Source organism: Eublepharis macularius, chromosome 2 (genome assembly GCF_028583425.1).
Source record: "Eublepharis macularius isolate TG4126 chromosome 2, MPM_Emac_v1.0, whole genome shotgun sequence".
In the NCBI taxonomy this organism is placed as follows: Eukaryota; Metazoa; Chordata; class Lepidosauria; order Squamata; family Eublepharidae; genus Eublepharis; species Eublepharis macularius.
Genome location: NC_072791.1, coordinates 29898343 through 29921258, shown reverse-complemented (window position 1 = coordinate 29921258; position 22916 = coordinate 29898343). Strand labels below are relative to the sequence as shown.

Below are 22916 nucleotides of genomic sequence, written 5' to 3'. Positions count from 1 at the left end.
ACTGGCTAGCTACTAATGGGTACCAGTTGTCATGCAGCATGAAAAGAAAACATACAGTATATCTAGAGGGAAGAAGACAGACTTTCTATAGGCCCAGCTGAGAATCATACTGAAAATAAAACATCTTTAAAACAAAGAACTAGAAATAAATTACAATTAAGCAAAATGATCAACGTGCACCTTTACCTGTTTAGAAATTAAGGTAGAATCTCTGTCTCTACAATGTATAGGTATGTTGCAATCATTCAAAAAGCTGAGGGCATCATCCAGCTCAGTTAACAGTCTTTCATAGAGACCACTTTTGTCAATATATGGTCCACAGTCTACCACAATCTCACATGGCTGAGAAGTATACCTTTAGCATGAAAAACAAACGTTCTTGTCAACAGTATGTTTAATGTCTGAGGTGTGTATTTAAAGCATAAGAAAATAGCAGACTTGGCAGGAGGGTTGTCTGCCTGATCTGCAAAGGAAGATAAAAAAGCAACTTCATCTTACATCATCAAAACGTATTTAAACACATTAACTTCACGTATGCTAGCTGAACGCTTCTGGATCAGACAGTCTCCCCACCACAACACTGGAAACTTTTTATAAATGGCATTCAGTGAACATCAAATTGATCAAAACATACCTGTCCAAGACTACAAGATCAGTCGCCGTTTCAGCACTGCTCTTCAGAATTTTCTCCAGTTTCTGAATCTTTTCCTCTAACTCTGCGGGATCACATTTCCCATTTAAAATGGAGGCTGTTAATCCCAAGATTCGAGGGCACGATGGGCAACTCTCACAGAGCTGAAAAATAAACCAAATGACTCCTAAAGAAGCTAATGTTGCTCATGCATTGGGATGCCACCCAAAAGCTGGGGAGAAAAAAAGTGGTCAACAGTGGAGAACTGCACAGTTCATAGTGTTCAACTAAGGGGGCTTGAGGTACTTACAGCATAATCCTAAAGAGAGTTAAACGTTTCTATGCCCATTGTCTTTACTGGACTTGGAAGTGAGTAAATCTGCTTGAGGAGTCAAGTGTAACTAACAAAAAAAAATCAGTTTTATGGCAGTGCCAGAGATGCAGACTAATGACTTTGTTTGAACAGGGCTGGTATATCAAACTGGAGTGCTGTAGCCATTGCCTCCATAAAGGGGAAGAGTAAGTATGCATGCTTATTTAGCACATGTTGATCCTCCTAGGAGATCAGGGTAGCTTATATTATTTCCTCTTCTCCAGTTTATCCTCACACTGACACTGTGAGGGAGGCCAAGAGCAACTGGCCTGTGGTAAACCCTTTTCAGAATGCGGATTTGTACTCAGGTCTCTCAAATCCTAGTCTGACACTCTAACCACTACAATAGATTCTCATATTGGGCTTTAGTAGACCGAAATGCTATCAAGGGACCCAGGACAGGAAGCAATCCAGACCTACCAGATTATTTCTTAAGAAAAATCAATGATGTTTGAACATTCACACTCCTAAACAGTGGGTGTAGATTTACATAACAACATCCCAATGTCTTAGTTCATACGACTTTCAGCCAGTAACATATAAAATATTCTTATTTCTTAATACATTTTCAGTCCAATACTGCAACCAAATCCAAGAAGCAACACAGCAGAAAAACTAACCTGGAAAATAGTAGTTAATGAAAGATTAAAATAAGCAAATTCCATAATGGAATTTGGAACAAGGTTACTAACAACTCTCATGATCACGTTCAGATATTCATGGAACATAACACATTCAGTGGGACAACTATAGACACCCAAACAGGCCAGATCGCACAGATAGAGAATATGGGGACACAGAATACAAAGGCTGGTTTATTGGGCAAGGGAAGATATCTCCAATGCCAACTTTTTTTAAATGAGGGGAAATTGGTTGAGCAGAGTGCAGGGAACAGCCTACAGAGAGCACTGAGCTAAGGAAGGAAAATGGACTGGATTTATAGAAAGAATTGAGCCTCTGGCAACAAGAAGAACATACATACATACATATATAAAACAATCTTTTTTTTTCCTTTCAGCAATAAAAAAGTGATGCTAGTCTTGTAAAAAGCTTAACAGCAATTTTGCAGCCTGATATGAGGTCAGACCAGGCAACCTCTATAAGCTCCATTTACCTACTGCATAGTTTCAAACAAAGTAATCTAATGTTCCACAAAAGGGCTGTACAGTATTAACTGAAGTCCTAGTTTTACTGTACAATGTCATACAACAATTACTCCCTCATTTTTTTTAACATTGGGTGCCAGTAAGAGAGTCACAATAATTTCTCTGCCAACTCACCCATTTGACAGTTTCACAGGAGGCTCCCAACACTTAATACAGCACCTAATGCCAGACCCTCTTAATGGAGGGAGCCCTTTCTTCCTACATTAGCAGATTCTTGCTCCAGCAGCCACTACAAGTGGTGGCAACAGAATAGTAATTCCAGTCACAGTTGGTCTCTACAAGAAACTTTGCACTCATTGTAAACTAATGCTAGTGCTTATTTCGCTTGTGCAGGCTCTATTCCTTTTTGCATTCATTCCAGCAGCATTTGTTTCCCCACAAGCAGATTTCCCATCTTATACCAAAGCATTTGTAGAAGGAAGAGGTAGGGTACTTCACTGGAGGAACTGAATTAACTACTGCTAGAATAACAGAAAAGGGTTAACTGAAGTGTTAGTGCATATTACGCAAATCCTTCAGTTTGACTTATGATCTGTATGCCAACAGTGAAAAGTCAGGATGTACAGATGGGTCACACATCCTACAGAAACTGTATTCATCCAAATCTTCAGACCATTGCATTAATCTCCCATGCAAGCAAAGTAATTCTCATAATTTTACAACAAAATTTTACATCTGGCATTTCTTGTTCCAGATCTTCAAGGTGGATTCAGAAAAGGAAGAGGCATTAGACATCATACTGCACATTAACATTGGCTGCCAGAGTATAACAGAGAATTTCAGAAGAAAAGTCAGTTTATGTTTTATAGATTACAACAAAGCTTTTGTCTGTGTGAATCATGGAAAGATATGTATAGGTTTAAAATAATCTGATGTGACACAACATCTGGCTTTTGATATGCCCCCTGTACTCTGGACATGAGGCTGCTGTTAGGACAGAACATGAGGGAACAAGATGGTTTTCAACTGGCAAAGGAGTCAAACAACAAGGATATATTCTATCTCCTTATCTGTTCAATCTAAACATGTCATAAGGAAATATGGATTAGATTTACATGAAGGTGGAATGAAAACTGGTGGGAAAAAACATTAATAATTTGAGATTTGCAGGTGACACCACATTACTGGCAGAAAATCGTGAAGATTTGAAAAGACTACTGATGAAGGTTAAACTGATTCATTTGAAATATGGTGCTGGAAGAGAGTTTAACAATTTACCATGGACAGCCAAAAAGGCAAAGAAATGGATCCTATAAAATTACTAAACTGGGGCTATCATACTTTGGTCACATCAAGAGAAGATAAGACTCACCAAAAAAGTCAGTAATGCTAGAAAAATTGGCAAACAGTAGGAAAAGAGGAAGACCCAACATGAGATGGACTGACTCAGTAAAGGAACCAACAGCCTTCAGTTTGCAAGATGCAAACAAGGCTGTCAATGATAGAACATTTTGAAGGTCATTAAATTCATTAAATTAAATTCATAAAGTCACCATAAGTTGGAAGTGACTTGATGGCACAAAATACACACATATATAACCTACCTTCATAATTTCTTGATAAGGATGATTCTGGATTGCAAGATGGCACTCATCAAAAATAAGAAGATTAATGTTTGACAGGGATAAATGCTCATTTTTTAAAACATTCAAAGCAACATGACAGGTCATAACCAGAACCTGAAATATGAACAAAAGTAAGGTTTTTAAAAGGTTATTTGTATAGCAAGGCAGCAATAATAATGTCTAACTTTTTTTGTCTATGCAAACATCATTAACTCCACCCAGAGGGCACTCTACTGATTACCACCTTATTCCAATTCTACCTAGCCTAATGGCCAGACTGTTGTGTCATTAAAAAACGGAGGTCCCACTTAAAAGTGTTTGCCTAGCTTCCTACCCCCTGCCCCATTAATGTGTAATAAAACTTACTTCATGCATTGCAACTAGTAAGGTGGAATAGGGCAGGGAAGCACAGAATGTCCCTATGTTGTTATGAGGGGAAACTAGCCACATGACTGCCATTTTAACAACAAGGACATATTCAATGCAATATCAATTTTACATTAAGCACACCACATGTAACAGAATCCACTGAAGATGTCATCTCTCTCACACCTAATTTGTTAGAAGCTATTACACCTAATTTACAAAAGCTTCTGTGTGCATGTGCAGAGGACAACACACTGAACTACTAAGAGGTGGAACCATGTTCCTTCCAGGCCCTAGTTACTGTAGTACATGCCCTGGGGATGCACTTACCCACTGGGGTGAGAGATCTACTGTCCCCAACTCTCATTGCCCACCACCACTCCTTTGATCAGTGTTACATTATTTCTGGGAAAACCTGAGAGTGATGTCACCACGCTCCAGGAATCGCCAGAAACTCATTGTTTTACCAGTTTTCAGCAATTCTTTCAGTGGAATGATGTTACTTCTGGGTTTCCCATGGAAGAGATGTAACACTATTCATGGATGGCACCCATCATGTTGCTGTCTCTCCTCGGCATCTCGCCAATAGCCAGTCTACCATCCACAATGTTTTTATTTAGTCACATAGATAGCTCCATGCTATCTTTTCCCCATACAAATATTACCAAAGCAGAGCACTTTGGTAGAGAATATATAGAGCACTTCCTAGTAGATGTCTTATATTTTGGTAGGAATTTTGCAGCGTGACATGTATCTAGCAGTGAAGAATTGAGCTTGGGCTACACTTCAGTTGATGTAGAAGGAACTGTGTTTGACGCTGTTCCTATTTCTTTCTCAGCCATGACACTTCACTGCCCAGCTCTGACTTCCATAATATGGCTGCACTATCACAAGTGATTCGTTCCACTGATACAGCACCACAAAGCTGCCTTAATGCAGCATTTTAAAGCTTGTTTTTGCACCGTACATAGTATTAGGTGTAGGGTATAATAGTATTAGGTATAAGTCCTTCCTGCCGGAAACTGAAGTACCATATTTTTAGCACATTCATCAAATTACAATTCTGAGGAATCTCTGAAGAGGAGGAATAACAGTTAAGTCTGAAGAGTTGTTCTACCCAAAGATTAAACAAATGAATTGATATAAAGATAACCTTAAGTAAAAGTAAATGAAATAATTATACAAAATCAGTGTTCCTTTCAAAGAATGTAGCAAACACACCTACAGAAATAATTTTAAAAGAATGCACATCATGTGCTTTTTCTAAAATAATTACTACTTTGCTTTCTCTCAAGGCTCCATTCTTCATCATCATCATCTCTTTGAGGCATCAAAACATGATCCATGTAACTCAAGAGACTTTCACCAGAAAACCACAAGATTTTAATGCAGCTGTTATGCTGCTTAGACATCATTCAGCTGCAGTACAAATGAGCAGCTTAACTAAACTTCTCTCATGCTTCTCCAGGTGAATGTATTCCTGCTACTCCAACTAAAAACCTGAAGGAGTATGAACTACTAGTTATTATCAAAAGTAATAGCAAAATAAAACAAAATCACTGAACAATTCCAACATGGGGGGAAAACATACTTTACAATGATTTTAGTTCCAAACCCAGGGAAAAGACAAAACAGTGAAAGATGGTTGTTGTGGGTTTTCCGGGCTGTATTGCCGTGGTCTTGGCATTGTAGTTCCTGACGTTTCGCCAGCAGCTGTGGCTGGCATCTTCAGAGGTGTAGCACCAAAAGACAGAGATCTCTCAGTGTCACAGTGTGGAAAAGATGTAGGTCATGACCTACATCTTTTCCACACTGTGACACTGAGAGATCTCTGTCTTTTGGTGCTACACCTCTGAAGATGCCAGCCACAGCTGCTGGCGAAACGTCAGGAACTACAATGCCAAGACCACGGCAATACAGCCCGGAAAACCCACAACAACCATTGTTCTCCGGCCGTGAAAGCCTTCGACAATACATTAAAACAGTGAAAGTTGGCAATAGCTGATTTTCATTTAAACAGCGGGAAAAGGGGAGTCAGAAGCAGCACCTGATTTAATCTCAGGACCTAGATTACTATAACTGCACCACTGAGCATAGGAAAGCTGCTGTGTAAAAACAAAATAAAACGCTATTTTTGCACACTTGGGTTTTTCCACACGCTTTCCTGGATCCGCAGCATTACCTATTTCCTAGAAATCAGAACTTAAAACTTTGGCACTGTCTTGTTTTAGACACTTATGGTAATAATTATAGAGGGGCTTAATATTTCTTACCTGGTATTTAGCAAATTCTTGGTTCCATTTCTCTTTTGTCCATGATTCAGTTAATTCTGAACTTGAATACTCTCCCACCTTGAGATCTGAATGAGTTCTAACAGTTGACACTTGCTGAGCAACTTGATTTGCTTTAAGGAAGAGACGGAGTTTCAGCAATAAAATAATTTTTGAAACGTACTGTTGGGTTCGCATACTAACTATAATAATCTTAACTAAAATAATAATATGGCAAGTTTGGTTATGTTTTGCTTCTTGAATATGCACATCATCAAGAAGATAGAATTGTACATGACAACCATATATTTCACTCAAATATGAGAGACAGCCCCATGCAAGAAATAATCTTAACAGACAGCAGAATATGAGCTTTTATTGGCAAAATGAATGAAAAAAGAGGCAGTCACTTCATCTTCACAATTCTTTGTTCTGTTGTATGCTTTGAATTTTCATTTTTAGTATAACTGTGTTATATGACTGGTTAAATGGCCATAAAAAAAAAGAATGAATCTTCACAGTCCCCTAATTTTATACAAGTATTGGAACATTTTCTCAGATGTGTTATGCCCTTTATAAAAGGTTACATTACTCTCTTACCAGAGTTGACCAAAAATACTGTTCTCTTTCCATTTTTGTTGAAGTCTCCCCTGATCTGATAGGACAGTTCTTTAATGAGTAGTACTGCAATAAAAGTCTTCCCTGAGCCAGTGTTTAAACAGACTATTGTATTGTGATCCAGAGCTGCTTCCAGCAGTTCAACCTGTATTGGCAAATGATGTATTTTAAAATTAATGTTTATGTTAAAAATCCCTAAAAATGTATCTAGACAGACTACTGATGAATCAATAAAACACCATCAAAGTCACAGATGTCACTTAGGCTAATGAAATACTTAAAAACTGCCTTCTTTTGTTTAGAAACACATTCAAAGGGCCAATTATTGGAATAATTATTGTGAGCATTGAGATAGCTCTAATATTATGATCAATTATACCATGCAGTTTCCAAGGGATGATCCTGCAAGCAGGAACTTTGTCCCTAGAAAGACTATTCAAACGTAACTTTTTTGAATTAATGAGCTCACAGGAACTATGTTTTGAAGAGTTATAATGTGAGCAGCTAATGTTCTGCCACAACCATGCCTAAAAGTATTATTATTCAGAGCTCTGTGGTAGTAAGAAGTTGTGCAATTTCAGTCTTCCTAAGTGACATTCCAATCTGCCAAAACCACTTAAAATGCAGTGTAGCATGCCAGAAGTTCTTGGAGTATGCACTACGGAAAGTTTTGTTTGGAGTTATACTCTGTGGGGTCAAGCACTATGATTATGAGCACTACAGTCAAAACCTTCGGTCATAATTTGTAATGTGACAATCTTATCACAACTCTGGTAAGAAATTTCACTACTCTAAAGCCAATGTTGTCAACTTCAACAACAGCTGGTGATGATAAATTCCTGTGGCATTAGCAGAGGAATGAACCACAGTAAAGAAACACTCTAAAAGAAATGAATGGCTAAAACATGGGCACTAGCCTCTTGGCCAGTCTCCAATAAGCAGCTAGACTTAATTTTGCTTTATAGATAGAAATATTAGTATTGTTTCTGTACCTGATATTTTCTTGGCGTGTATATGTTGTCATGAATTGCTTCTTGTTGCCATGGTAGTCCAAAAAAAGGACCCATTGGCGAGGAAGCGGGGGTCATCAGCTGTAGTCCTGCCATGCTGAGGGACTGCAAAGCAGGGCTTTTCATTCATTCATTCATTCGTCCAGTGTTTCTGTCATAGCATTTTTGTTCCAGCACAGCTTACTAGAACGAGGAGGAAAAGCATTAATGTCATACACTAACCAAAAAATTGATTATTCATATCTATAGAACAATGTGAAAATATTTAAACTGGTTAAGGGATAGTGGAATCACAGACTCTTCTCCCTTCCTCCAACTTCTTCCCTCTCAAATGTGAGTTCTCATAACCCTTCTCCTAGTAACCTTAATAGCTGGTTTCACAGTCTAGTTAAAATGGAACCCTGGATAGCACTAACAATGGTTAACAGCAACATGACCTTTAGCCATAAAGTCTGAAATGGGAAATTCATAGGTGAAAAAGAAATGGAGAATAGAAGCTGTGATCAAACAGCCCCCTCCAAAAAGGAACAGTTAGCCAGGTTTGGATTGCAGGTCGCATTTTGACAGTACAGGCCCATACCAGTAGTACTGCTAACCATTACAGAATTCAAAATACATAAATCCTTTGCCACAAACATATTCACTTCAAGTCTCATCATAAAGTCTAATGCTTTGTTGTTTTTAAACTGAAAACAAATTGAGCAAATACATAATTTTTGAGCTATATACACACAAATACATAATATATGAGCCATAATATTATCTCTGTAAAGAGAAAGCCTTAATACTGGTTCAAATCTTTTTCAATAAAGATTAAAACCTAAAAATCCATCACAATATTGCACTATTAGTGGCACACTGAAAGAATTAAAATACAGATTCCCATGAAGCATCTTAGTACATTTGTATCGGAACTGTTCAACTAAGTTCAGAAAAGGCGCATCTGAGGACAAGAGTGTCTGAGGGGTGGGATTCCTGTCAGCCTTGTCCCTTATTATTATTAATGTATAGCCTGCCTTTCTTCCTAAGATCCAAGGCAGATTACATAGGGCAAGTGAAAATACAATATCATCAACAGCTAGGCCAGTTACTGAGCAAAGTATAGTAATGAACAACAGTTAGACATTCAGTGAAAGAGGTACAATAGGGTATGGTAGCAGAAAATTTGAAAAAAATGCATAAAGATGAAATCTTTCTGAACCCAAGCATAACTAATTTACAAGGTACGTTCAGCAATGTGGAAATTGCCTAGTAAGCACATGTCTGCAGTATCCTAAAGAGAAACTGTAAGAGAAACTTACAGTTCCTGTTCCTACCAATTATCTCTCTGGGCTACTTCTTACGACACAGCCCTATAATCTGGGTAGAAAGCCTCCAATATTTCAGTCTTGCATCGTTTGTGGGGAGTGGGAGCTATCCTGATCTCCTCAGGCAGACCATTTCATAAGGTGAGGCTACCACAGAGAAAGTATGTGTGCAGGCAGCTGTTGATTTTGCCCATCTGCAGGCGTTATCTGCAGAAGGCCCTGTCCAGATGAGAAAAGCTGCCATGACAGAGCATGAGGGAGAGGCAGTCACACAGATATAAAGGGGCAAGGCCATGAGGGGCTGTGTATGTGATGATCATGACCTTGAATTGAGCCTAGAAGCCAGTTCCGAGGGTTAAGAGCCTGGGGGTGATCTTGGACGCCTCCCTGAAAATGGAGGCACAGGTCACAGTGGTTGTCTGGCCCTATTTTTTCCATCTGTGGCAGACCAGGCAACTTGTCCCTTACCTGTCAACCCGTGACTTAACTACAGTGATCCAAGCAACGGTCATCTCTAAGCTAGATTACTGTAACTCGCTCTATGCAGGGCTGCCCTTGAGCCTGACCCGGAGATTACAGCTGGTACAAAATGCAGTGGTGCATGTTATTATGAGAGTGCCAAATAAGGCACATATAACACCATTTTTACGCGTGCTGCATTGGTTGCCAGTGGAGTACTGGATCAGATTTAAGGTTCTGGTATTGACCTATAAGGCCCTGTGCGGACTGGGACCAGCGTATGTACGAGACCGTCTCTCCCCATATATTCCCTAGAGGACACTCCGATCAGGGGACAAACAGCTGTTGGTGGTCCCTGGCCCCAAGGAGGCCCGCCTAGCCTCAACTACAGCCAGGGCCTTTTCGGTCCTGGCTCCCACCTGGTGGAACACTCTGTCTGATGAAATCAAGGCCCAACAGGACCTATTATCTTTTTGCCAGGCCTGCAAGACAAGAGTTGTTCTGCCAGGCATATGGCTGAGGCTGGGCCTCCGCCAGCCTGGAAAAATGGGGTGTATAAATCTTAACCCTCCCTGTGAAGGCTGTCCACTATCCTCTTTTAAATGTGTTGTTTTTAATGAACATGAATTTTTAATTGTATTTTTAATATGTTGTTAACTGTCCTGAGCCCGCTTGCGGGGAGGGTGGAATACAAATTTGAAATAAATAAAATAAATAATAAAATATATAAAATAAGACAAGAGCAACTGGCACTGCTTTTAGAGCAATTGCCAAGGTTTGAAGGAGCTTCGCCTGTAGCAATGTAAATTTTGTTTAAAAATATACATGTTTGAACATTTACAGCTCACAAACTGCCCAGCCCACGTACATATTCTTAGATATTATCAGCTGTGTGATAGATTTTTCTCAAGGAAAATGGACATTTAAGTGCCCATGTGCAGGTGATTGCTGGCACAGATTATTTGCACAGGTAACACTTTGGCAGTTTTCCAAGCCTTGGAAAACGCTGTGCATTAACTTTTTGCCACTCTCATAGGACTGAATTCTGATGAACGGCAAAGATCCCTGAAAAGTGCTTTACTAGATCATTTCCTCCCGTATTTTCTTCACGCTTTTTTGGTATCATTTCCCCCCCCCCCCCCCACACACACACACTTTTGTTACTTCTGAGAGGAGGCTGGAGAAAACTATTGCAAAATAGGTAACTGCTTGAAATCAAAACTCACTCTTCAGCAGACATAGTAGTTATGGCACATTTTAAAGTGGAAAATAGTGGCACAATATGCTTTTGTCAGTTGCCAGTGTTCAACTTGCAGCTGAAGCATTGTGCTGTAACACAGCTATCAGAAAGCACAGCCGTTATTGCCCATCTCTGCTCCTTGGATCTTTCAGACATGTCATATTAGGAATTCCAGTATGTTTTTGCATAACTGGATTACAGGGTGCTACTAAGTCTGAAGAAGCATTTCTTTTCTTTCAAGGGCTTTTGTGGCAACAAATTTTTGCTAATCAACAGTCATGTGGCTTTCCACTAATAATGTTTTCTAAAGGTCAATAGTGGAAGCCACAGTTTGCGATTTTTCCACAGAGAGACATCATCTCACCATCTGTACTGCTCTTTACCGGTTACAAGGTTACAATCTGACAGGCACAAGGTACTCAAGCTCTACAGAAATCAATGCACAAAAGCCTGTATACCCAGTGACATTTAACCAGTAAAAAATGTATAGTAATAGATCAAGATGGGGAGCCCTGTTCGTCTGTCTGTAGCAGTGGAAAGGAGCAAACGTCCAGTAGCACCTATAAGACTAACCAAATTAGAGGAAGAGTATGAGCTTTTGTGAGCCACAGCTCTGAAGAAGTGAGCTGTGGCTCACGAAAGCTCTTACCCTACCACTAATTTTGTTCGTCTTATAGGTGCTACTGAACTCTTGCTCTTTTCCAAATGTATAGTGATTATGTTGCTCAACAATCCTTTTCTAGCACATTTTGAACTGAATTTTTTTGAACTGTCTGAAACAGATGCAGCCACTGTTTGTTTTTAAACTTCTTTTTTCCTTTGAACCTGCAGGAATGTTTTAGCCTCAAATGGCTTAGCTTTGATCCAGTACTATTTCTGTACCTTAGCTTTGCAATACAGAGATAACCTTTAATGGTGTCTTCTTATATTTCAGAGAAATAACTCCAGGTATCTCTCCTTTACGCACATGCCATCTTTCCCGTTCTGGAAACACTGTGATAAGTTGCGTTCCATTTGCTGCCACTGAGACAGTAGATTTAATCAGTGGTTGCAACCATAACTCCCCCAAGTGATGTTCTCACTGTGTAAAGAGTAGATTGTATGTATTCTGATCCATACATTACTCAAGTAAACCATAACATGTCTCGGTAACAATTTAAGTACTCATTTTAGTAAGAAATACAGTATTTGCTAACATCTGGAATTCTAAAATCCTTTCTAACAAACTACAATATTAAGAAATCTGAAACTCATCCTGAAGTTCCTAAGAATTTTGGGAGCTCAAAATAGCATCATCAGCAAGGAAGAATGGGCACAAGAGAACACAAAACCCTGAAATTTTAGTTTTAAAATAAATTCATGAAGGATCATGTGAATATGAATTGTGGCCTCCATCACACCAGTGAAGCCATCTGATCCCATCTGCTGGTGAGGAGGAGGGAAGGAAGGGACTAACCTGCCAACTCTAAAAACACATCAAACCACAGACACACAGAATGAACTGATTTAGTACTTATTTGGGAATAAAAGGGATTAAGCAGTCTTTGTGAAATTTGGGGAATCCCTGAAGTACATCGGTCTCTAGAGAGTGTGTGACCTCTTGAGAACCATGCAAAGCTTCCTTCTCCAGCAGGAAGAAATAAATTTTGCTCCACACTTTCAATGCTGCTTACTTCTAAGAATATGTTTAAAATATTTTCCTCATGATATTTTCCTCATGATATTTTCCTGCTTAGCTTGTCCTCTATTATTTTAGACAGAATATAAACTTTGTAAACACACTTTTAAATTTTCAATTATATTTCATAACTATCAAAATGTTTAATAAGCACAATATGCTACATAAAAAGATACAAAATTATAGTACTCAAATCACTCAATTTTTTTCTTAAAAAACATTCTTTTTGTATTATTAGCAATTCCTAGCCCTTCTAGTAAGAATATACAGTAACAGTAGATGGATGCACAAAACCCACTAAACTATCATGTTTTTAATCACAAAAAGAGAAAACAAATTGACACAGAATGGGATCCAAAGTTCTCTTAGAAATGACTGACCTTAAAGAAATGCCAGGTATGCATTTCAGGCCCCCCATTAAGTACCACAGACTTACTGTATTAATTTCTGTGACCTCTGTGTGCATGTTCTCGGAACTGCATTTTGACACCATTATATCTGCTTCTAAGTTAATCACATCACTGCCAGGCTCCTGCTCAAATAAGGAAAGTTTTGTTAAAGAAGAAAACGAAGCTTAAAAAATACTCAGTTACAATGGGTTGTATGCAACACTTATTTTCTGACAGCAGAAGAGCACTTTGGGCTGTGTGCGTGTGTGTGTGCCCCTCACTGATGCAGACCCTCCCCCCCCCACTGTGGCCAGCACTGCTCCCAGGGGCCCCATGCTCCTTAAATGGGCTGTATCAAGAGGGAGAAGGCAGGGAAGTTTCATTCCATGAGCAGAGCTCTATTTACAGTATATTGGATATACAACCCATTCTTTCAGTCAAAACCTACCAAGTACTGATTGACATGACATTGCTTATTACAATGTTAATTGATACTTTTAAAGATTATTAATTCAATACGAAATAAATTGAGAAGTCCAAAGCATTTGGTCCCTTACATACATTATTACATGTGAAGCCTTCTGTGTGCAAAGCTTTACAGACAGCAGTTAACAGGACATGGAGAAGGAGTTAGCCACAGGAAACTCCTACAAATTTATTTAGAAAATTTACATGCTCCCTCACCAGAGACCAACCTAAGGCACTTCCTAAGATAAAACATTACAATAAAATGATTAAAAACATTTTAAATACATAAAAACATTAAGAAGAAGCAGAAAACACCTCAAATTGGAGACAATGGATGCTAAAGACGGCATTCATAATTATTTATGGCTTAAGAAATCAATAAAATCCATTCCAAAGCAGGACGGGGTCCACATACTAAGAGATGGACTATTTAAAATATGGTTTCAATGCAGAAATAGATTGAGCCCACCAATCTCTCCACTGAAGTCGCCAATAAACACTCACTGTAACGCTGCCACCAGAAACAGAACTGATCATTTCAGCTATGAATCTATGATAGACACGCAAGAAACTGAGAAAACTTGGCAAGAAATTCAAGCTCAAGGGGAAAATATCCTGTGGTTGATGTATCACCAAAGAGTATCTGGGTTTAAAGAACAAACTCTCAAAGAAGGTGGCAGTTTAACAGAAAAAATAGAATTCAAATTATTAATAAGTGGTGACCTGAAGCATTTATTAGGGAAAATTTATAAAATTTTACTGCAATACCACACAGAAATGGAGCAAGTTAAAATCTGTATGTTAAAATGGATGAAAAAATTCGGAGAAACCATCTCCATGAATCAATGGGAAGATCTAGTGAATAAAGATATTAAATTTACAGATTGTCAGTTGTTAAGAGATAACTAGTATAAATGTTCTTTAGATGTTATATTACCCCCAAAGACATTGCGAGAATTAGTAAGGACTAGAGATGGGCACGAAACAAAACACGGAACAAAATTCCGAACAGAACAGCTGGTTCGTTTGCAAAGAAACGTGTTCCGTGACTCCACGTTTTTACAGAACAAACGAATTTACCTACTGTTCCATTTCTGCTTTTCTGGGAAGCCAGACACTTTGGCACCATTCACTCTATCACCCAGGCAACGGTTGCAGTCCTTAGGTTGCCCCCAATCTGAGGCTTCCAAGCTTGATTGGCAGCTGTCCTTGCCAAGTAGAGAGCTCCCATTTCTGGCCAATCCAACCAGGAAAAGGGGAGTGGGGTTAGAATTTATAAGGCAACTTATTTGGAGTGCCTCTACAGCCTGCGTCACTGACTCGGTAGTGTTTTGGGGGGCTTGCGCCTCTGGTGCGCTGACTCACATCCGCACGGGGCTGTTTGCTCTCTGTGTGAACTTGTGTGGTGCAGTGAAGTCTGCCCTCTTTTCTGCACACTCCTCCAGTGCCCTTCACTTTTATTTGGAGCACCTCTCCAGCCAGTGCCACTGGGCTCGTGTTTCTGGTATGCTGACTCACATCTGCACGGGGTTGCTCAACTGTCTCCGCTGCACACACCATCATGCTCCCCACTTGCATGCTTCTCTAGTGCAGCTCGCTCTTGCTGTGCGCACGCACACCATCAGCGCACACACGGTTTTATTTTATTTTGAGCCCCTTTTCAGCTGGGGACAGTGTCTGGGTGGTGGTGGTTTTGGGGGCTGCCCACTGACTCACAACTGCACAGGTAGCTCTACTGTCTGCAGGTGGGCAGGGACAGGGGGTGGAGGAGAGCCTACTGAAAACTCCCTGCGAGTTTGGGCTCTCTGAGCGTGAAGGGGACTGTCCTGGGTTTAGACGAACCTCAAACTGGTTCGGGAACCAGTTGTGGTTCAGAAGTTCGTGGTTCATGTTCCGTGAAAATGAACGAACCACGAACCAAGCGGTTCAGGTTTTTTCCGTTCCGTGCCCATCTCTAGTAAGGACTATAATGGATAGTGTTGGAAATGTAAATGCATGGATGCAACATTTTATCACATGTGGTGGACATGTAAGAAAGCACGAAGATATTGGATAAAGATACATGAAGAGATGCAGAAGATTCTCAAGCACATGTTTGAGTTAAACCTGAAAAATATGCTACTAAACATTTTACCGAATGTTACAAAAGAACAGGGAGATCGTTTCCAGTACATGGTGACAGCTGCAAGAGTACTATATGCAGTGAAATGGAAAACAGATTTGTGCCCTGACATGCCAGAGTGGATAGACAAGATGTATGAATAAGCATCAATGGCTAAATTAACTTCCTATGTGCACAACGGAGGAATTCTGGAAAAAATGGAAAGATTTCTTTGATTGTTTCAGTTAAAACTAAGATAATTAAGGAAATTATGTTACAAAGATAAAACAGGAGAAATGACTGATTAAAAATTATTGACATTAAAGTTTCGGTATAAGCAACCAAGGAGAGGGCATGAGAGCTATTATATAATTTAGCTGTGCTGTTATATATTCTGAATATATCTATTAGTTTAATCTAAATTCAAATGTAGTGCTTGTATAAGTTTCTATGCACTTTTATTGTTATATCTTTTTAAAAATAAAATCTTTACTAAAAAAAATTAAAAACTTGCCTTTTAAAAACAGCCTAAAATGATATTCAGACAGGCCTATGGCCTAGAAGCAGATCATAAAACCATTTTTAAAAGTTTAAACATCTCAGATACAAGCCTAGCTAAAAAGAAAGGTTTTGGTTTGGCACCAAACGTAAAGGTACCAGATGAGCCTCAAGGGGGAGGGCATTTCAAAGGCAAAGGTATGCAACAGTGTATGCAGGGGGGATAAGAAGGATATACCACTCAACTGTACTGACTCATAAGCGTTTTAGATCTCTCTATCAAAAAATCAATAAAGAAAACTAGCCAGTTAGTGATTGAGTAGAATTAAAACAATTAATTGTTATATCCAAACTTAAAACAGGGAGAATCAAGACTTCATTCCTCCTTACAAAAGTGGAACTTTTAACCCATTAGAAAAGGTAAATATGTATTTTCCCCATTCTTCCTCAACTCAAGAAACAAAAAAGGAAAAATGTGGATATAGTATTACAGAATTATAATACACTATACAGAATTAATCATCACTAATTACACTGCAGAAGGTATGATTTTGAGGAATGCAAAGTTCTCTCAAAGAGTAGCATTTCCCTATAAATAAATAACTCTTCACTATGAAATCCATGGGGGGGGGGGCGGGGGATGCTAGTCAAGGAGTTCAGAAAGGATTGTGCAGGAACTGTTGACTGCCTCCTTTAAAGTTGCTACTGCAGTCACTTTAATTAAAGGAGGCAATTTGCAGTGTGATCTGCAGCATGACACTTCCCACTCTCTCACCACAGCACTTCCAAAAACCAGAAGGAGGGATAGGACTGTGGATGGATTCCTGTGGCAGGACAGTCACCTGCCACGGACAAACATTATCACGAGTAGGACAGGAAAGTCGAGCACAAGCAGGTCATCCCTCCCCCTTTCTGTCTTCATTGAATTCCTAAACTTTTAAAAAATTCAAATAAAGGAGATATTTTATAGCCATTACCATTCCTTTGGCAACTGTCAGCCATCTTCCCCCTTCTTGGTCAGCCATTTTACTGTATTTCTTAAACTGTACTCTAAAACAAGTTACAATCATTTAAACTCTTGTTTCTCTTTCCTCACTCCACTTCCCATTTTGCCATTTCCCCAGATTTCCTAACTTATTTTAGTCTTAGAAGAGAAATGACATTTGGGAACAGATACATGCTTGTGGGCAGGTCATGCACTCATTTGCTTAATTACTCCTGGGATATGGCAAGGAAGGTATGGCAGTAGTTAAGTTGCGGACTCCTTTTGACACTACTGCAGCTTTAAAAACAGCAATTTTTATTATATATATTCTCAAACTGAATTAAAGTTATGTGAATAAAACTGAACAAACAGTATGAGATTTTTTTGTCCCATTATTTTTAAAAATTTCCTCTTAGAAGTTGCTGAAGCTTTGGCTGGGAAGAATAGCAGTAATTAAAATGAATGTATTACCACGGATTATGTTTTTACTGCAAACAATGCTAATAATAAGAGACAATAAACAATTTGACAAGTTGCAAAGGAAGATATCGGACTTTGTATGGGCAGGGAAGAAGCCCCGAGTGAAGATGAAAGAAAGAGGGGGACTACAATGACCAAATAAAAGACTATACCATGAAGCAATATGTCTGGTGTGGCTCAGGGAATGGATGCTGTTAGAAAATCCTAAACTCTTAACACTTGAAGGATACAAGAAACTCTTTGGTTGGCATGCGTACTTATGGTATGATAAAATCAAAGCGGACTCTATGTTTCTGCATCATTACATTACACGAAGCCTATACACGGTCTGGCAAAAATATAAAAAATATTTAGATGAAGGTATCCCGACGTGGGTGGTGCCATTGGAAGTTATTGACCCGAGAACAATTTACAACAGAGAGGAATGTTTGCCATATAAGGAGGTGTTGAAAATGGAGCAAAATATGATTAAGCTTAAAACAGGAGATGAACTATCCTCCCACTATGGATGGTTCCAATACAGACATATTAAAGGCCTATATGACATGGATCGTTCAAAATCGGGATTTAAATGGAAAAATTCTGAATTGGAAGAAAGTATACTACAAGAAGGCAAGAAAATGATTTCTAAAGTTTACAAGATTTTGTTAAAATGGTATACAGAAGACGAAACTGTTAAAGTCCAGATGGTGAAATGGGCTATACATTGCAATACAGACATAACAATGGAGGCATGGGAACACTTGTGGAAAAATACACTGAAGATATAGACTTGTACCAATATCAAAGAAAATGTCTGTAAGATGATATATAGATGGTACCTAACGCCGAAGAAAATAGCATATGGGAACAACAAAATGTCAGACAAGTGTTGGAAATGTAAAAACCATGAAGGTTCATTATATCATATGTGGTGGACTTGTGAGGTAGCAAAGCAGTTCTGGGGAGATATTACAGAAGTTATGACTGAAATTTTACAAATCCCAATAAATAAGAACCCAGAACTACTGTTGTTAAATTTGAAATTAGAAGAGATTCCCAGGCAATAAAGAACTTTATTATTCTATATGACAACAGCGGCAAGAATTTTATATGCTCAGAAATGGAAGATGCAAGAAGTACCATCTATTGAAAATTGGATACAAAAATTGCTGTACATGGCAGAAATGGATAAAATGACGAGAAAGATGAGAGAACAGAATCCAGAAGAATTTTTTAATGACTGGGGGAAGTTAAAACAGTATTTGGAAAAGAAGTGGGACGTAAAGGGAGAATTATGGTTGTTAGATAACTATTAAGCTTACAGAAAGGAAGAGATACTGATCTTTACAAAAGAAGAGAGGAGATAAGTTAGAAATATAATGTAATTGATAGTTTGATGTTAGGTTTTGCTTAATTCAATATATATTATCTATCTCAGTAGCGTATTAAGATAGTTAAGAATAGAAAAGGAGATATAAGTAGTAGGTTTAGACAGCAGGTTGGAAAACTGTTGGAAGTCTTAGATTAAGAGGGAGGGAAAGGGTGGGAGAATATGGAAATGAGGGTTTCAATTGAAAATCTGTAATATTAATCTTTACTCACCCAATAAAAAATTCTTAAAAAAAAGAAGAAGTTGCTGAAGCTTCAGAGAAGCTTGAGAAAGCACTATCGACAACCAAATCTGAGGGGAGGGGGGTGCATTCACACATCACAACAAACCACAATTAACACTATGCCACAGCAAACCAGTACAAACCAAGGTTCAGAATCCCCACTTAGCACTCATCAATAAAGCACAGTTTATTTGGCAGCTTACTTTCAGACATCCTACTAAACCAGAGTTTAATCAGACTGTGGTTACAAATTGTAACTTGCATAGCCCACATTCAGACATCACAATAAACAAGAGCATTTATATGAATACATATCAAGATGATATGTATTCATATACATATGAATGTGCGAGTCACTCTGGAAGTTGCATAGACTCATTTCCTAAAAACAGAATGATATACAGAACAGTATTTTAAATGATTATCCTTACTAGAAATATACAGCTAGACAATGACACTGGGCTCTAAAACGGGGGTCAAGTTTCCAAATACATGTATAAAATCTGAATATTCCTCTCTGAACCATTCAGAAAAAGTAGCATTCTGATTATCATTTTTAAAAGCTAAAACAATTAAAAGCAAACTGAGTCTAAAATGAAAATGCTATTCAAGTAACACTCAAAACTTAGGATCATACCTTAGGAATATTTCAGAGCATTTTTACTTCCTTGAACCCTGATATTGAGCTTTTCCAGAGTTTCCAAGTCTGTAATTTTGCTTCAAATGTAAGTAACCTAGAAGGCAATAGAAAGAAATCACATTTTAACAAAGTCTAATAAAACCCAACTATGTCATATGGCAGTCTGCTTTCCTGTATTTTAATATTTAGCTCTGAAACAACTGCACATGGCCCTTCAAAATCTAATCACCATATATCCTTTTTGGCCAAGGATACAGACAGTGAGTGTATAAAAGATCAGCTTATTTTCTATTTTATCTGGTAAAGTTAACTGAGCTCCATTAAATTTTCAGCTACTCTAAAAAAAAATCCTAAAGAAATTTATTATTCATTATGCCACAGGATAGTGATAGGAATCCATTTTATAGAAAGTGGCATACACAACTGTTATTTGTAAAAAAAAACATTACAAATGTAAAAAAAAAATTAGTAAAAAATGCTTGACACTAACAGTGCAATCCTAAACAGTTACTCCAGTCTTAGCCCATTGAAATAAATGAGCTAAGACTGGAGTAACTCTGTTTAGGGTTGCACTGTAAGAGTAAATGTTAATGGGCTTTGAATTTAATTTGTATATACCATATTGAAAAATAAAATAGTTTGGGTGAATAGAAAATAAAAACAGCTCATATAACAAACAGCAAAGCCAGAGTTCACCCACAGGCACTGAAAAAAAATACTGTGAGAAATATTGGGTCAATTTCAACTCATGTTCAGGGGTATGTATGGTTATCGCGGAGAATGGGACAAAGTATCATACAAAAGATCTATGCAGTCTTGTTGACAGCCTCTGTTGCCACCCAGTCTATCACAACCTTTATGCCAAAAGACTAAGCAGAAAGTATCAACACCCTTGAAGCAGAAATCCCATCCCCATGTGATAGTGATACAGGCTGCTCTATACTCATAGTTGTTATTTTTAAGCTATTTATATCCTGCATTTCCACAATGCCCAAAGTGGCTTACAAAATATAACATACAAAATTAAAAACTTAGTTAAGCACATGATTAAAATCAATCAAGTTAAAAACACAACATGTTACTACCAGCTTCCAAAGACATTCTTTAGTTGTTTCAAGGCATGTCAAAGTAATTCCATTTTGCACCATTAACAGAACAAAAAGAATGTAGGAGCTTTCTGTACCATATCTGGCAGGCTGTTCCAAAGTGGGGGTGCAGCTGTTGAGAAGGAGAACACATGGGATGTAGCTGACTGGATCTCCTGAACAGAGGAGACCACTACATGTGAGATACCTGGTGACCTCAGTTACACAGGTCCTAGGCTGTGAAGGGCTTTAAAGGAGTTGCTTTGAAACTGAGATAATGCTTTGCAAATGTCCTCTAAAAAGAATGAGGAACATTTTTTTCAAAGCAAAATAAAAGAGGAGTCCAATTTCTGTTAGTCTCTAAAGTGCCATTGGACTCAATTTTATTGCTACAAACTAACATGGCTATATGATTCTGGATTTTTTTGCCCAAAAACATTTCATAGCTCAAGGTACAGAGACCAAATTTTAAGAAATTTATCTTAACATGGAGAAGATCACGAAGAAGGTGAAAGCAGCTGGCTTGTCCAGCAAGAGCTATCACTAAAGCAAAACCACTGTAGCCCCACCTGTTGCCCTGCTCAGACTTTCTGCCAAGTAGCAATAACCATATTAGTAGATATAACCCAGCCATCATCTACATCCTACATGTACACCTGCTGCTATATAGACTGTCACTTGATTCCAAGGTTGTGACAGAGAGAATGTTTTGGTAAGACTTATTCCTCTCCTTCCCAGATTCAGGTTCCTATTTGCAACATGCAATTTTCTATAGGTTTGTGCAACTGTGTATCTAGTAAAGTGCTCTCATGCTACGTAGAAGAAGCAAGCCACCATCACTGAGTAAAGTTTCACTGAACTGAATTTTTAAAATCTACACTTGACACAAAAGATATACAAAATATAAATATTACCTTCAGAACACTGACCTGAACAGAGAAGTCTTACTGGCCTTTAACCAGCAGACATCTGAAATACAGACTGCCATCTTCAATGCAGCAGGCCTTTTGAGTTCCTAAACTAACAGGCTGCCGGGTTAGGCTTCATGCCAAACACTCAGCCAAGTTCTAGTACAAAACAGCAAGCTTACCCAGCATTAGCATGCAAATAGTGTTGGTGCTCTCCTCTGGACAAAAGGCCTGTTGCAGCAGTCTGCCAGCCCTTTCTGTCTGATGGTCAAAGGCACACACAACTTGCCAGAACAACGCCACACAGCAGCAACACCAATTACTACAGCAAGTAAGCTACTCTTCTTCTCTAATGCAAAACCAGTCACCAGCACGTTCTCTTTATGCAGCGTATCTGGAAATGTTCTATAATATATGGAAGAAAAATTTTGAGCAGGATGCGTATCATTTTTGTTTTTCTATACTGTGTAGTTCTTGTATATGACAAGGAAAGGACTTGTACATGACAAGGACAGGGTATCAGGGAAATGTGATCTTGGTATCTCCTTAATTTTGTAAGCATTACGTTGGTCATAGCACACTGTCCAATAACACGTATGATACTCTTATGGATACTGAATAAATTGCTAAATTTTATTCCTTCTATCACATCTCAGAGGTACTGATTCTATAAAATATAGGCATCCATACATCTGGTAACACCCCCCCCCCAACAAACAATTATTTCTGTTAAGCATTATTAAGGCTATCCCAACTATATCTTAAAAGTTCAAAAGCAGTGAGATTGATACAAATTAAATGCCTGTTCAGGGTGCAGTAAAAACTTTTTCAAAGTTTTAAAATGCCCACGGCAATGCTTTACAAAATACAACAGTCAGGGCTGCTGTTTAAGTCAGGCATTCTAGAAATATATTTAACACAATTACTCCTCACCTTTAAAATAATTCAGGTAAGAAAAAAGATGAAATAAAATGCAGACATATTTTGCAATCAGATTGGCACAGTCATTCTTCCATACAAAATGAGCCTTGCAGATGTATGCTTCATTTTCAAACAAAGCCACAGACAAGTGTTCAGATGATGG

The 22916-nt window shown here is 38.4% G+C and overlaps 1 protein-coding gene across 1 annotated transcript in view; it reads right to left on the bottom strand.

The window, feature by feature from the left end:
* Positions 1-8157, bottom strand: part of DICER1 (dicer 1, ribonuclease III) — a 40781-nt gene extending 32624 nt beyond the window's left edge. Inside the window, exons 1-6 of the mRNA XM_054970968.1 lie at positions 7982-8157; positions 6972-7134; positions 6375-6505; positions 3715-3849; positions 635-795; positions 187-355 (exon numbers count right to left, since the gene is read on the bottom strand). Coding sequence (XP_054826943.1) covers positions 187-355; positions 635-795; positions 3715-3849; positions 6375-6505; positions 6972-7134; positions 7982-8125 — 903 coding nt within the window. The 5' untranslated portion in view covers positions 8126-8157. The remainder of the gene's footprint in view (positions 1-186; positions 356-634; positions 796-3714; positions 3850-6374; positions 6506-6971; positions 7135-7981) is intronic.
* Between the last annotated feature and the right edge of the window lie 14759 nt (positions 8158-22916).